Source organism: Schistocerca gregaria, chromosome 4, assembly GCF_023897955.1.
Source record: "Schistocerca gregaria isolate iqSchGreg1 chromosome 4, iqSchGreg1.2, whole genome shotgun sequence".
Classification (NCBI taxonomy): Eukaryota; Metazoa; Arthropoda; class Insecta; order Orthoptera; family Acrididae; genus Schistocerca; species Schistocerca gregaria.
The window spans coordinates 497,311,871-497,327,667 of NC_064923.1; the positions used below are offsets into that span (position 1 = coordinate 497,311,871).

The 15,797-nt window shown below is 37.2% G+C and overlaps 1 protein-coding gene across 1 annotated transcript in view; it reads left to right on the forward strand.

Annotated features, from left to right (window-relative positions):
• Nucleotides 1-7,317, forward strand: part of LOC126267052 (endoplasmic reticulum mannosyl-oligosaccharide 1,2-alpha-mannosidase) — a 112,502-nt gene extending 105,185 nt beyond the window's left edge. Inside the window, exons 10-11 of the mRNA XM_049971890.1 lie at nt 3,446-3,586; nt 4,213-7,317. Coding sequence (XP_049827847.1) covers nt 3,446-3,586; nt 4,213-4,449 — 378 coding nt within the window. The 3' untranslated portion in view covers nt 4,450-7,317. The remainder of the gene's footprint in view (nt 1-3,445; nt 3,587-4,212) is intronic.
• The last annotated feature ends 8,480 nt before the right edge of the window (nt 7,318-15,797 follow it).

Sequence of the window (15,797 nt, forward strand, 5' to 3'; positions counted from 1 at the left end):
ACGAAGAGGAAGAGAAGTAGAATATCATGAGGGCAGACAAATGAAGTAAAAATGACAAGACAAGAAAGGGTAAGAGTGAGTGGACTGAGGAGGAGAAGTGACAGTAGGTGGTAGGACAGAGTAAAGAAAGTTAGGCCAACAGAATTGTAACAGATGATATCTGCAGGAATAGTCCCATGTTACAGTTCAGAGGAGCTGATGCTCGAGAGTGTGGATCTAAGTGACACAAATGTTGGCGCAGCTGTTGATGTGATTGAAATTGAGGTGTAAATGGTGTAAATGAATGAACAAGATTGCAATTGGCCTGAGAACTGGTAGGTTACATAACTGTTTTCGTGAGTGTGTCTACCAGTGATCCCATATGAAATGTCTGTAATCAGAATGCAATGGCAAGTGAAGGGTATATGAGATGAGATGGTTCTCACAACTAATTGTCCACAGGGGTATGTTGCAAGGTGTCCCAGGATTGGGAATGGGAGCAGCAACAGCATTGTAGAATTGGGCTAAATGTTTGGTGGCCAGTGGAATACAACTTTGAGAGGGGTGGTGGATTTTGAACTTAGTGTCAAAGCAAATGTGATGCTAGAGAAGGAGGCAAGACTTGGTCAGTGGCTGGTTCACCATAGCTATTGGTTTTGTGCAGTTACAGAATTAATTAAGGTTTCAGCAATAAATTAGAGTATCAGCATATTTGGATAATTTCTTCTGCATAAAAATCTGTTTGATACAAACAGTCATCATAATTGATGAATTATTGTGGGACGGTACATTTTATATAAACTGAGGTTTTTATATGCATCCATATGGGAGATGAAAATGAAACTTCCAGGAAGATAGTGTGCTGAAAAGAGAAGAGTCAGATGAAGCTAGTTTAGGACTAACTATTTTGAAGTTCTGGAGGAGGGGCTGATTTGCCATGGAAAGCAAGAACAATATGTGTAATCAGCATTGGAGTGGGAGGTGTAACCTCTATAGAGATGTGGGGAAAGTAGTGTTCCATGGTAGCAAGGCCATGGGCCTGTGAATGCTGGTGCACATAAATATAGCATCCAGAGAGACAAGCAAGTAGTCTGGCGGTAGTGGAGCAAGAACTATGGAAAGATGATGGGGGAAGGTATTAGCATCTTGGAAGTAGGAAGGGAAACGTTGACAGAAGTTCAACAAAGGCATGGCTCTTTCTGTGGGAAATTGGAAACAACCTTGGTGGGACATGGAGTTTAAGAAACATATAATTTTTTAGATGTACTGGAACAAGTTGTTTCGTAGAAACCAATGGACTCGTGGTTGATGTAGATATTTTTGTTTGTTTCTAATTGTGTTTATAAATAGATCAGTGTTATGAAATCAAACAACAAGGTTAGTTATGTGTGTAACACTATGTATGAGCAGCCAGACAAATCAGTTTTTATTCAAAACCAGTTTGTTGTTTTGTCATGTAATTGTCTTATAGACAGCTATGGATTTCTCTACTCAACTCGGTTACGAGCAGGTTTTTAGACTGTAATATGTTACTTTTCAATAATAATTCCCAGTAAATGTGCAAACCTTGCAATTTATAATGAACAAGTGAAAATTTATTCTCAGATGTCTAATCCAATGTGTATTAGTAATATTTCTGCAAAAGGTAACACACAGCCTAACATGCTGAAGACAGAAACAATGAATAATTATCTTCATTGTTTAACCATTGCCTGAAATTGACCATTTTATGATTTATTTATAATGTCATATAGAAAGACTGAGGACAGTAGAAATAAAGGGAACTTTTAGAGAATTTCTGAATTACAGGGACTTCCTGTTACAGTGTCTTGGAAAAGAGGTTTTTGCCATCCTCAGATGTATATTGGCAAGCTCCACAGCAGACTCAAAATATCATGGCATATGGTCCCTGACATTCTCATGAAATTTCATAGATCAGTCTTTATGCTGGGAAACTTGTGTTCATTAATTACATTAAATTAGTGAAGTAGGTAATGCTTTTTACAACTATTAATAAAAATATTTAATTTGAGCATGAATATGAAATTAAGGCTGCTTGTGCAAATCCATATGCACTTTTTTGTTCATACACTTTGCCCATTGTCAGCCTACTTTTTGATTAATTTTCCGAGGATCTAATAGTGAATCCGCTTTTTATCTACATTGGGAATACTGTAGTGTAAGCTTTTTCTGGACACTTTTTTAAATGTTTTTATTTGACTGACTTTGACACTGACACCTTTGCCACACACAAGTTCTTCATATGTGAAATGCCTTTCAGAATTTTTCATACACATTCATGTAATATGAATACCACCCCAACAATCTCAAATGAAATGAACTCCTGTCATGACCTTATTTTCAGAAGACATCTGTACCTATCATACTGAACATGTTGTCTTTATATGACAATATTTATATTCATTTGTCCTCTAATATTCCAGCTTGAAAATTGTTGGAGGCTCCCATAGCCCCATAAAATGTGAGGAGCCAATCATTTAAGAAATCTGCCAATGAACATGTGGTCCATGTATTTGAAAGGTTGAATGAAAGTGTTGCAACATACATGGTGTTTAACGAAACTTAAATTAATAAAATTAAATGTGAAATATTCTGCCACATCACAAGGTAATATCACAACAACAGGATGAGGTAGTCAAATACAGAAGTATAATTTGCAAAATTAGGTGATTTTTGTTATAAAAATTTATGACAGGCCATAAGTTTAGTAATATTTTCTGGTATTATGTGTTGGTCCGTAATATGGCAAGGTATTTAGATTCCAGGCCACTAAAATTAAGTTTTAAATGTTTGTCCCCCCCCCCCTATCCCCTCCCATACAACACCCCCCTCCCCCCCCCCCCACACACACACACCCTTCCAAAAAAAAAAAAATATATCTGTTTAACTTGTGGTTTAATGTATGTGATGGCGAGGAAGAATAAAAGGTGCTATACTTTGTTTGCACTGCACCTTTTTCTTGGGTCATTCCAAGCAATTGAATCAATATTGACCATGATATAGTCACTTGTTTGACTCCATACACGACTTTGCTCAGAGGGAGTGTTAATTCCTGACATCTTTGAGCTGTCATATCTTGGAACAAATTTTGTTGAAAGAAATAAAATTAGGCATCCTTGTACAACTGTGTGTGTTCTCTTAAGAATAATAGTGTGAAGAATTTTATGAGTCAAATTCAGCCAGAAAATGATAAGCAAAATCATCCACAAAAATTTCAAAGTTTGGCTTCTTTTGACATGGACTTAACGTATGATGAATGTTAAACTTGGCATGTAGTAATCTAACAACACAAGGTTCTCAAATGTAAAGTTTCATTTATATACCACTTTCCAGTACTGAATAAATTAAATGCAAGTTAAGTGAAGACACACATATAGTGCTATGTGTGGAGGTATGGTGATATCCTCAATATCAGTGGGATAACTTTTCTGTGTTTTTGAGACAGGATGCTACTGGAAATGATATGTATGTAAAGACAAATGATGCACATAACCTGCTGAGACCCGAGTTCCTAGAGAGTTTGTGGTACATGTATCAGATTACAGGAAACCACACTTACCAGGATTGGGGCTGGCAGATTTTCCAGGTAATGCAATGCATAGTTTATTTTCATATATTATATGGAGTAAATCAATTCCAGAGTATTCAATATTGTATGTTAGTATGTAGTTCTGTTGAATAAAGATGAGACAAAGATTCTGGAAAGGAAGAACCACTATCCTCCAACCTTCCATTTTATTCTGATGTTTGAGAAAGACTCTGTTAAATTCAAATGCTAGAAATTATAAGTAAGTACTACTGGTTACTGAAACTTCCATTATTTACTTTATTCTTTACACTGTGTTGGCTTTTTGTTTTTAATATATTTATGAAGAAATTAATATGTCATCTGTGAGGTGGTGTCATTGATAGGTTCTATTTTTTCCTTTGGTCATATATACTGTCATAAAATGAATAAATATAAATTCAATAATCTTACTGAAAACTGTTGCCAAATGGTGGCTAGTTCCAAAACCAAATTTTAGGTTGTAAATTTTTCCTTAATTGATTTCTGTGGGTAATAATTTAAGAATTCACCTTTCATTTCATTTGTTTATCTAGTGACCCAATTTGTAAAATACAGTGAAATGTTTCTAAGCTACTTGTATGAGAACCATAATACTATTTAAATAAAAAACATTGAAAATTCTGATTTTTCTTTTATTTTTACAGGCATTTGAGAAACATACAAAAGTAAAAAATGGGTACACTTCTATCGGAGATGTTCGCAATCCACTTAACACACGTCCAAAAGATATGATGGAATCTTTCTTCCTAAGTGAAACCCTTAAATACTTATATCTGCTTTTTAGTGAAGATCGCACTCTTTTAAGTATAGACAGATACGTTCTTAATTCAGAAGCTCATCCTTTACCAATTTATGAGGCAAATTTTAAGAGTGCAAACTGAAGATGTATTTATAATGCATTTGTTATTCTTAATCAGTATTCACATTAACTTGGAAATATGTACAGCAGAAATAATACAGTATTTATTGAAAGTGAATGATAGTGAAATAAGTACCAAGTCATATTTGCGTCCCATGATTGTCATGCACTCTAGTCATGTTTTGCAATACAATAATGAAAATGGTAATAAACGCAGGTCAGTTTTTAGAAAATGGGCAGTTGCCACCCAGTTTTTAAAATAACAAGGAAATTGAAATGTGATTGACACAGTATTTAATTTGGCTAAGTAGATGTAATTTCTAATTAAATAACATTCTTAAGGTGCTTTCTACCATCTTGCTTTAAATTTATAAGAAAAAAGGACCAGTTAGAAAATTATATGTTATGTAATAGTAATATTACAAGGGCTTGTAATCAAGAATGGGTACATTTCTTAACTATAAATTTTACATTGCACTCATAGGCCTCATGTACATATGATTCAGTGGTAGAAAGACAATAGGCAGCAGGCAGAATTCAGATATCCTATTGTCTCTAAGTTGCCTTTCGGATTTTATACTAATGTTTTTAGTAACATTTGCTAATAATTTGCTTACATGGATACTAAGACATTTTAGGAGATTGTCAGCTAATGAAAGCTGATTAAAAATAGTTGCTGCCATTTGTGCCATTGAATGTTAGGAAATGACAACACACAGTGAATAAAAATTGAAAAATTCATCCAGATACACACATACACAATTTAAAGAGAAATAACTTTTGGCATATTAAAAGCTTTTTCCTTAAATTGCAGATAGTATTAAATTTTTATTTGGATCCAACAGTATTTAAATTCATCAGTCATTATTTATTTTAGTGTTTTGGCTCCATTACTGTATTAAGAGATAGCATTAGATTTTTGTATATTGCAAACATTTCTGTTTCCTATTAGGAGTTTGTTAGGCCTACCGTCATGCATATAATGAAAGTCAGTGGTTTGAGATACTGTTACTTCAAAGTGTTGTCAGTATAAATATTTACAAATGTTGAAAAACTAATTGCTCAAAGTTGAAATTGTTTTATTGCTGTAACAATTTGTAACTGTCATTCATAAATTTGTACCATGTTGACTTTATTCACTTCTCTTATCATATTTCACCATGGTTAAATACTTGAAGATTTGCTGTTAACACAAATATTGCACCCGATCTACATAGGAATATGAGTTTGCACTAAAATACAAATTCCACATTATTATTCATCAGTATTACAACTGAAATACTTATGCATTGTCAACTGACTTGTTTTCTTTTGTATGTCACTGCTTGTTTATTATTCAAAGTATTTTACCAATGGAATCCTGTTATACAGTAATGTACTGTTTATGTCAGCAATATAAACAAAGGGAGACTTATATGAAATAAGTGGAAAAATCAGTTTGAAATTGTCATGTTATTGAAGGTAGTTAGAATACTGACAGCTTCAGTACCTGCAATGATTTTTCAGCAGCAAATTACTTTAAGTAGATCTTGAGAATATTCTGTGAAACATTGTCCTATTTTCTCATTTGGGTACACACCTCCTTCATGCATACAATGTGTTCAGTGACATTCAGAACTTGGTACTGGGGACTGTAGTTCAATAATTATCACAGAAAATTAGTAATTGTAATAACACTTCTTGCTGTATTTCAGTATTATATTTGTTTTTGAAGTACTGCCAATATGAACAAGTGTTTTAAAATCAATGCATTTATCGAAAGAGATTTGTGTATGGTATGTACTGATATAGAAACAAAAATATGTAAGTGGGAAGAGTAGATTAACAATTGCTCAATTGCAAAAGAATTTTTGTTATACAAACTGCATTGCAGATATACTAAAGGAGACACACAATTCAAAACTGTAGGCGTGGAAATTAACAAATTTGTGTCAAATGCTTCTCATTGATACTGCAGATCTAGACTGCATGTGATGTCTTCTCATTCAGTCAGGCATCTATTCCAACTTGCAGAAAACCATGAGACTTTAAATAAACTGTAGTTTTATATCAATGTTCTCTGCTTCAGATGAAAGTTTATCTGTATAAAGTTGGTCTGTAAACTTTTGGCATACATTAACAAATGCCAAAGTATTAAATGTTATCTGTATAAAGTTTTCATATCTGGGCCGTAAATGTTTGGAACTCAGCCAAAACTTTTTTTATGTGTGAAGTACACTTAAGAAGAAGTGGAATACTATTAACATGTCCAAAGCTGCATACATTTATTACCTGTATTTGTTAAAAACAATGAGTGGCAATTTAAACATATCTACTTTATTCTGTGTCATTCATGGAAGAAAAAGCAAGAGGTAATAACATCACATTCCTGTTATGAAAAAGTATTTTAAATTGATGCAGTGTAAAAAAAAGGTGCCTTGATTAAGTGACATGTACTTGTTGACTGAAATGGTCCAGAAAACAATTACAAAGGCAATTTTTTATCAGCAGTGTTAAATGAATATTTTAAAATATTGATATTATTGTACCTATTCTGTTAGATACATTTGAATTTTTCTTACATACCGAAAAAGAATAATATATCTACACATTGTTAATCTCAATTCATTACTGAGTTCGCTGTGGGAAAAACAATTTTTCAAGTACAATAGAAGAATGTTAGTTTGTGTTATAACATTTGTGCTCTGAGAATTCTGTTACAGTGCTGTCCTTTCTGCATTTTGTTTTCTTTCTTCTGCAGAGTGAAAATGTCATTAGTTTTTATTATTTATGGTTATGGAAAGAAACGTACAAGACTCCTGTAAAAATGTGGAAACACACACATCTGAAAAGATGACAAATATGAAAGGTGTGTTACTGAAAATAAATATAGGACAGAGTTGTTTTTTAATACCTGTGTTATTGTACTTGTGTTACACTCATTAGCTTTGTCACCTTATTGTTGGCCATGACTATCAATTTGTTTCCACTGGGTTTATCAACATTTACAGAAAATATTGATCTTGTAAAACATACTAGCAATATTTTTAACAGGTATGTGACAACATATTGCTACTTGCCAAACCGAAAGGTGCTCAACACAATGTAGGCACATAGAGAAGATGTAAAATGGACCAGTATTCAACCAAGATCATTTTCACAGTTAAATCAATCTCTGTGTCTGTGTCTGTGTGTGTGTGTGTGTGTGTGTGTGTGTGTGTGAATATCCATTGTTCCATTTGTAACAACCTGCTATGTGAAATTTTGAATGAGAGTAGACTAACACATTTTAACAGGAGATGGCACAGTTTTATTACAAATGACCTTACCAACATAGAAGTTGTCATCATTTAATAACAGAAAGTGCACACTACCAGTAGTTTTGTCAGAGAACTTAGAAAGAGGTTAGGATCTCACAGTAAAAAAAACTGAACATGCATCAAGTCGCAGCAGAGTTTGTTTCTTGCTTGATGATAAAGCAGAGGAGGAACATTTAGTAAATGCCTTCAACAAGATTATTATTTATATGCAAATATCATAACAGGAAACAAGTGTTGGATTTATAGCTATGACATTCAGACAGAGATTCAGTTATCACCATGACTGGCAAAGGATAATAATCAGTAATCTAGAGATTTGTATAGGATTCACAAAAAGAGACCACAGTTATAAGTTTCATTTCATTTCCACTCCCCTTATGGATGGTTCGCAATGTTTGTCAGTCAGTGTATTTTCAAAGTGTGTCAAAACAAAATCTAAAGATTGAGACAGAAGATAGCTATGTCATCCATCCACTCACAAACCTTCAGGAAGCGCTCGAAGTTTTGTAACCGGCCTGGTCTTGGTTTCTTTAACATCCGCGTGGAATTTTTACCAAAAGTAAGATATCATTGTATATGGAGAACTGGCTATGAAGAAGCTGTGTGTGAGATGGGTGCTGCGACCGCTCACAGTGTGTCTGGCACAACATTTCAACACAGTATCTGGCAATGTTTAATTGCAATCTGCAAGAATTTTTATGCCGATTTGTGGCTGTTGATGAAACCTTGATCTCTCATTACACACCAGAGTCAAAACTGCAGTCAAAACAATGGACAAAGACTGGTAAAAGTGCACCAAAGAAAGCAAAGACCATTTTGTCAGCTGGTAAGATGATTTACTGTGTTTATTGGGATTCCCAAGGAATAATTCTCATAGATTACTTGGAAAAAGGCATAAACATAACTGGACCCTACTATGCTTCATTTTTGGTTTCTGTGAAACCTTGGCTGAAAAAGGACTCAGTTACCACGATAATGCACCATCCATATATCAGTGACAATAATGTCAGAAGTGCACGAGTTTGGCTTTGAATTGGTTCCTCGTCCACCCTCTTCGCCAGACTGAGCTTCAAGTGACTACTTCCTGTTCCCTAACTTGAGAGTATGGCTTGTTCGGAAGAAATTTTCATCAAATGAGGAAGTGATATTTGTAGTCAATTGAGTATTTTGCAGAGTTTGACAGAGCCCATTTTTCCAATGGGATAAAACAACTGGAGGATCACTGGACCAAGTGTGTATCCCTCAAAGGAGACTATGTCAAGAAGTAAGGTTAGTTGTTTTCGAAACGAACATTATTTATTTTAACCAGACTTATCAAACTACCTTCATACTTGTCTTCCAGCAACACTGCATATTTCAAAGAAATAGTCCATAAAGTGGCAGAGCATGGTTGATGAAATGATGCACAGCTTAATATATAACATTCTCTGCTGGAGATAAAATCCAGGCTTTGAGATATACCAAGGGGAACATTTATTTCACGTGCTCCGACACCAGGACTTGGAAAAATTATTGCTGAAAAAGAATTAAATAACTGAAAATAATGATATAGATGATCAAATAAAATAAAAGAGTCAGTTAAATGTTTTCCGAAATGATTTGTCTTAAGCAAAAAATAAAATAAATTATTTAAAAATTTCATGCAACTTATTTTCTGTAAGTGATTTCGAGCAACATTCAAATGTGCATTACGGGTTTCCCTAATCTATTTCATTTCTCTGTTTTAGACAAATCATTTCACAAGAAATTTAACTCATTTCAAGTATTTATTTATTTTCAAATTTTGTTCAGGAAGCAGATCTCATTGACATCTCACTTGCTTTGCTAGTGTCTTCTGTTGTCCCGAATTTAGTAATTGATTTTAAGGAAACCATTTTCACAGTACGTATCACACCAATGTACATTTGTGTACAAAATAGTGTGACTTTGAAGAGATTGAACTTTTTGACTCATCATTCTCGTACCTAGCAGCAGCTGCTTGTAAAATGTTTCAGCTCTCCTTCCAATCAATAAGTTTCTTGTATTACTCTCTGTGACGGCTAGGTAGAGTTGTAATTAAGGTGAACACGATAGGCACTGTAGTATCAGCTTCTTTGCTGTCCCATATCTGTCAGCAGTTATTGTGTGAAATAGGAGGCTCCTGATAAGTTCGGTGTTGGTGTGGAGGTGGTTCAAAAGCAGCAAAGACTTGGTGACCTCGCCTGTGATCCTGGTTGACTGCATCATGCACTCACAGAGTGTGAACTATGCTTGCAGAGAATCAACTTGTAGCGGTGGCAGATGTAAATTGGAGTGTGGCCAGTGGTAATCTGTCTCACGTTGAGGGTCGGGACCAGAATGAGGTTTTGTAATTGTGCGAAGTACATGGTGTGGGTTCGTGAACACCATTTGCTGGCATTGTTAAAGGCAGCAGCTGGCATCAAGGCACAGTAGTCACAATAGGTATGTCGGTAATGCGGGTGACGTAACCGATTATCAAGAAACGTGGTGCAGGTGTCATGGCTGGTGCATCGGGGTTGTGGAGTGTGGTGTCGTAGTGAGGTACCAAGGAATGCAGCGTGGTGAACAGGTCCTGATTGGTAGCAGTCGTAGCTGATGGTTCATCGGTGTACGTCACCCAATGTGGTAGCTGCTGTAGGTACTCCATGTGATACCACAGTGTGTTGGTCATAGTTGCGGCTCAACTCACTAATATGCTGTGGTCATAAGGTGTGAAACAGGTGTTGTTGCAGATAGACAGTGTGCCTGCTTGTTGAGTGATCTCACATGGCAGGTATGGCTTGGATTGCACTTTAGCTATTGTCGGTCTAGAAGATGTGACGCGGGTCGCGGCGCACTGTAACAAGTGTGGCATCATCCAGATGACATACGGTATCGTGCAGAACGGTAAGTTCAGGTGTAGGCCGTGGAAAAACATGGTCTGGCACAGGAAGGTCACTTGTAGGACGGATCTTTCCGCAGTAACCCGTAAATATCGGTTCTCTGCAGTGGAAGGCGGTCATATATGGTTGTGATTGTCAAAAATTGTGGTGTCCTGGAAGGTGTCTGGCTGTTCCCCGAACAAGGAAATCAACATAGATAACACCATCTGCGTCCCTGAACACTGTGACCACGATTTATCCAGCTGAGGGCAGCATCTTGAATTTCTTTTCCTGGAGCGAGTCTTTGTGTTGATATTCCATAGACTGGCGTTTCGTCTCAGGGTCGTTCGTCTCCTGTCACAGTTGAATGGAGGAAGGCGTCACCTTCATTCTCGTAACGCAAGAGGAGTTCCTGGCAAATTTCAAGTCTGTGCACTTTCATTTCAGGAGTCAGCATCTGGGGTTCCCATCGTGCACAGATTTTCCAATAGCCAAGCAAAGCAATAATGTGACCCAGAAGTCCTTGTGAAATGCTGATTGTGCATGCAGTGTCTCTCTGAGTGATAACAACCATTGTCCTGAATCAATCTGTCAACATTTAGCTTGCAAAAGTTCAGTGGTTGCTGTCACAGGGCGTCCAACTCTTTGTCTGTTACGCATGTCAGATGTTCCGACCTCAACATCTTTACCGAGCGAGGTGGTGCAGTGGTTAGCACACTGGACTCGCATTCGGGAGGACGACGGTTCAATCCCCTCTCCGGCCATCCTGATTTAGGTTTTCCGTGATTTCCCTAAAATCGCTTCAGGCAAATGCCGGGATAGTTCCTTTGAAAGGGCACGGCCGATTTCCTTCCCTCACCTGAGCTTGCGCTCCGTCTCTAATGACCTCGTTGTCGACGGGACGTTAAACACTAAGATCCTCCTCCTCCTCAACATCTTTAAACTTACTTGCCCAACAACACACAGTACTCACATCAAGACAATCACCACAAACTGCTTTCATTCTCTGATGAATCTCCTTTGGGTTAACACCTTCTGCTGTCAAGAATTCAATGACTGCACGCTGCTTAAATCGCCTTGACTTGCCATCTGCGCAGGGTTCCATAGTTTACACTGTAACAACACAACCATTCAACGCTAAGACTTCCTGCCAACTGGAGCTGTAGAGAAGAGGCTACGGAACAAGCCAGTACCTGCTGCATGCTAATGCTGCCAACTGTTGAAGAGTTACGAAGGTGGAGGCACGACTTTTCAGTCAACCCTCATATTATTTTCACAAGGCAGTATCTTTCTTCCACTGTATTTGACAGATACTTTGATATGATTTACCTGCTCCAAATACTTTCTCGCTTTGACGAACCATTCATACGTCTCAAGATCGATAGTGTTCCATAAACATGATGTGTTCCACCTTGTTTCAAATCCTCTTTCCATTTATATAGCATTGATTTATGTTTTAATCGAGAGACGTAGTGGAAACTGCAAACTCTTTAAGCTCCGTTTCCGATGAGCTATGCAAGAGCGACTGCTCGTTCTTTGTAGGACAGAGGCACATATCCTGCTGGTTCATGTGTGAATTCGTCAGCGACGAAATCGCATCTCCCTCTACTCCCATACACTGCAAAGTAAATAGCTTTATATTATGTAGATTCGTCCGCAAGAAAGAGAACATCCAAAAAAAAAAAATGAAACTTACCACCTCATATTCGTGCACCTCGTCCTCTTCGTTGATGTTTATTAATTCATCGCCATTGATGATCTGTCTCTCGGCCAAAAGGTCTTGTATTGCGATACTTATCTCATTGCCAATTGCAATTGAATTAGCAGAGATCATGCTGGGCGGTGTGTTTGTTAGAAGATTTAAATCATGAAGCAACTTTTCGGCGTATTTGATGGCATTAGTGATTTCGCATCTTGATTGTTCATTCAACTCCTCTCCTCTGATGTATCTTCTCCTGTCTGTACATCAGTAGATACACTTGGATCGTCCATTTCACTGTATTTTTCGAACACGCACGGCATCAACGACGCGTTGCGAGCAACGGACGTTGAATACAAACGCAAACTTGCGGTTTAGGAGGTAGGTCACCGCCGTTTGTTTGACCGTGGCGATACATGTTCATAATACACAGAGGACTGTCCACACGAGCTCTGTGTATTATGAAATTCGCATCCAAATGAAAGGTGGTGACGATGGCGATACACTGTCACAATACAAAGAGTTCACACAAGACGTCCGCACGGACAATCCGCTTTCTGTTTGACCGAGACTACACAATTTAAATAATTAATAATTTCATGCAATGTACACTGTTTATTTATAATCTGTAAAATAAAATGGAAAAATGTCGGCCTATTCTGATTTTTTTAAAAAAAAGCAAAAACACGGAAAGGACCCGAACACGGTACCTCCAGCAGGGTAACTGTAGACCTTAACCGCTGCGCCACGCTCACGTGGTTGGAACAGTCTAATTGCGCGTATTACACAGCGCAGTGAACTTAAAGTCAATTGTCTCGAAAACCAAGACCCGTCGCTAAAAAAAAGTGGATAGCCTCATACTCAGTGCATGTCCCTCTACAACATATCCAAGACCCATCAAGATCTGCTATTTATACTTCTCATGTCCCCCTTGCAAGACTCATTCACGCGGTCTGTCAAAGCAGCGACACGTCATGGCACCGTCACGTCAAAGTGTATTCACATTGTCCACCACGTCACGGCATTTCAAGTCAGATCATGTCACATGATCTCAGCTCTCATTGCTGTCCCCAACTGTTATTTTCGCGGGAACTGCAATCTTCGCAAGATTTTCAATTGTTTTTACACGCGAAGTGCACATACACAACGCAGTAGTTTATATGCGTGGTTGATGGAGTCCACATTTGTGCGAAAATGACATTTACTGGACTCAATACAGTTTGCAGCTTGCAGAGATGGATTGTATATCAGAAAAGTAAGACAGCAGTGCAAAACAACGCAATGAAAGCGCGTGGGTCTGAAAAAAATGTCAGTGCGAGGTATAGAAGAGGAATTCCAACTCTATACAAGGAGCTTGAGGAAGAGGGATCCGCAAGTCGAAGCATCAGTCTTTTAATTTGTTACGTCCAATTGCAACCAGAATTACTAAAGGGAACACAGTGTTACGAACTACCATCACACACCTCGAAAATTTGGCTTGTTTTAAGCTTAACTTGCATCATATTTCACAGCCGCTAAAGGTATCTATACAAATATATGATTTATGACTCATAGTTCAAGAGACAGGGCGTCATAAACACTGATATGTGTGAAAAAATGCCACAATATGCATGAAGTTTTACTACATTTATTCTTTACTACTAAGAGACTCCTGCAGTCGAATCGACTTAGGGAAATCTTTGACACCTGACATCGCTTTTAATAGTTTTAACTGCTGTAGACAAAACAACAACAATCTATAGAGTTATGAAGAGACGTTGCCATAGAGACGTTCATAAAATCGTCGTGGACATGTTACTAGAAACGCTGTTCACTTCCCTCATGTAGACTGCATGGTCTGCCGAGTTTTTTGCCTTTCTTTAATCGAATTTTTGTTGTTCACGAACTGTAACGCCTTCTAAGCTTTTCACGCTAATTAAGGCCATAGAAGCATGGTCTTTTCCGAATGTACTTCTGACGAAGAAGCGATTCTGGTAGCTGGAGTCCAGAGTTTTTATTAATCATGCAGTTTGCCGTCTTGTTTAGATACTTCCATAGCAACTTCCATCTCCTAACAAATATGTCTTTATAGAGACCCGAGAAGTAAAATTCCAATATATTTATCTTTAAAATGTTTTTAATGCAGCGAAATGTTTTCTTAAAAATTTTCTTTCCCTACGGCACTCTCTTAGGGATTGAATTGCCAGAAAGACTGAAACAGGTATTTTTTTATTTCTGACTGATAAGTCAAATGCCAGTTGTCACACATGTAGCCTTAAAAATCGTTTAGTAGTTCTTTAATAATTATTTATGTTTAAAAACACTGTCACACGCTATTTTATCCCTTGGTGGCCAAATTTTCAAAAATACTCAAACACGTATCTTTTCTATTTTGGGACTAAGAAACCAAATACCATTTATCGTAGTTATAGATTCGAAATTCCTCTAATAGCGACGCACTTGCAAAAAGCCTTTCATCCCGTATTTCACCCCCTTACGAGTGGAATTTCGGACAATCCCATCAAAAACGGTGCCTACAGTATAAGATCCATACCCTCGCTAAATTCCAAGTTTCTATCGTTAATGGTTTGGGCTGGGTCATGACGAGTCAGTGGATCAACCTTACCCTACAATCTTAGAGATTGATTTTCAAAAAAACAGTTAAACAAGTATTTTTCATCTCTAACCTAGAAGCCAAACACCAATTTTCAAAGATTTGGCTTTAAAAATGCTTTTGCAATGAAATATTTTCATTAAAATTTATCTCCCTATTCCACCCCCTTAGAGGTTGAATTTCCAAAAATAGTGATATGTATGTTTCATTTCTAACAGAGAAGTCAAACGCAAATTTTCATAGATTTATCTTCAGAAATGCTTGCACTGTGTAATATTTCAATGAAAACTTTCATCCCCCATTTCACCCCCAGAGGGACTAAATTTCCAGAGACATAAAAACGTATTTTTTTTCAATTTTTCAACCGAGAAGTCAAATATCAATGTTCATAGATGTAGATTTAAAAATACTTTAGTAGTTGAAACTTCCTGGCAGATTAAAACTGTGTGCCGGACCTTTGCCTTTCTCGGGCAAGTGCTCTACCAACTGAGCTACCAAAGCACGACTCATACCCCGTCCTCACAGCTTTACTTCTGCCAGTACCTCGTCTCCTACCTTCCAAACTTAACAGGAGCTCTCCTGCGAACCTTGCAGATCTAGCACTCCTGAAAGAAAGGATATTGCAATTGCGGATAATCAATTATTCTTTTAAGCTAGGCGCTATAGTTCCTTTCGTTCTCCTGTTCGGAGCTAAAAGTTTCATGTTCCCCATTGAGATAGGCCTCTGTGTCACGAATGTATTACACGATCGCAAAAATAGCTCCAAATCACTAAACATAGTGCAGACGAATAGCTGTCAGTTTATATTAATAAACAATTTTTAATCATTGTAACTTGACTTCCTCCTTCATTAGTCCGTGACTGCATAAAACAATATGGTATTGTGGATCCGCCTTCATGCAAACACTTTTTGTTTAT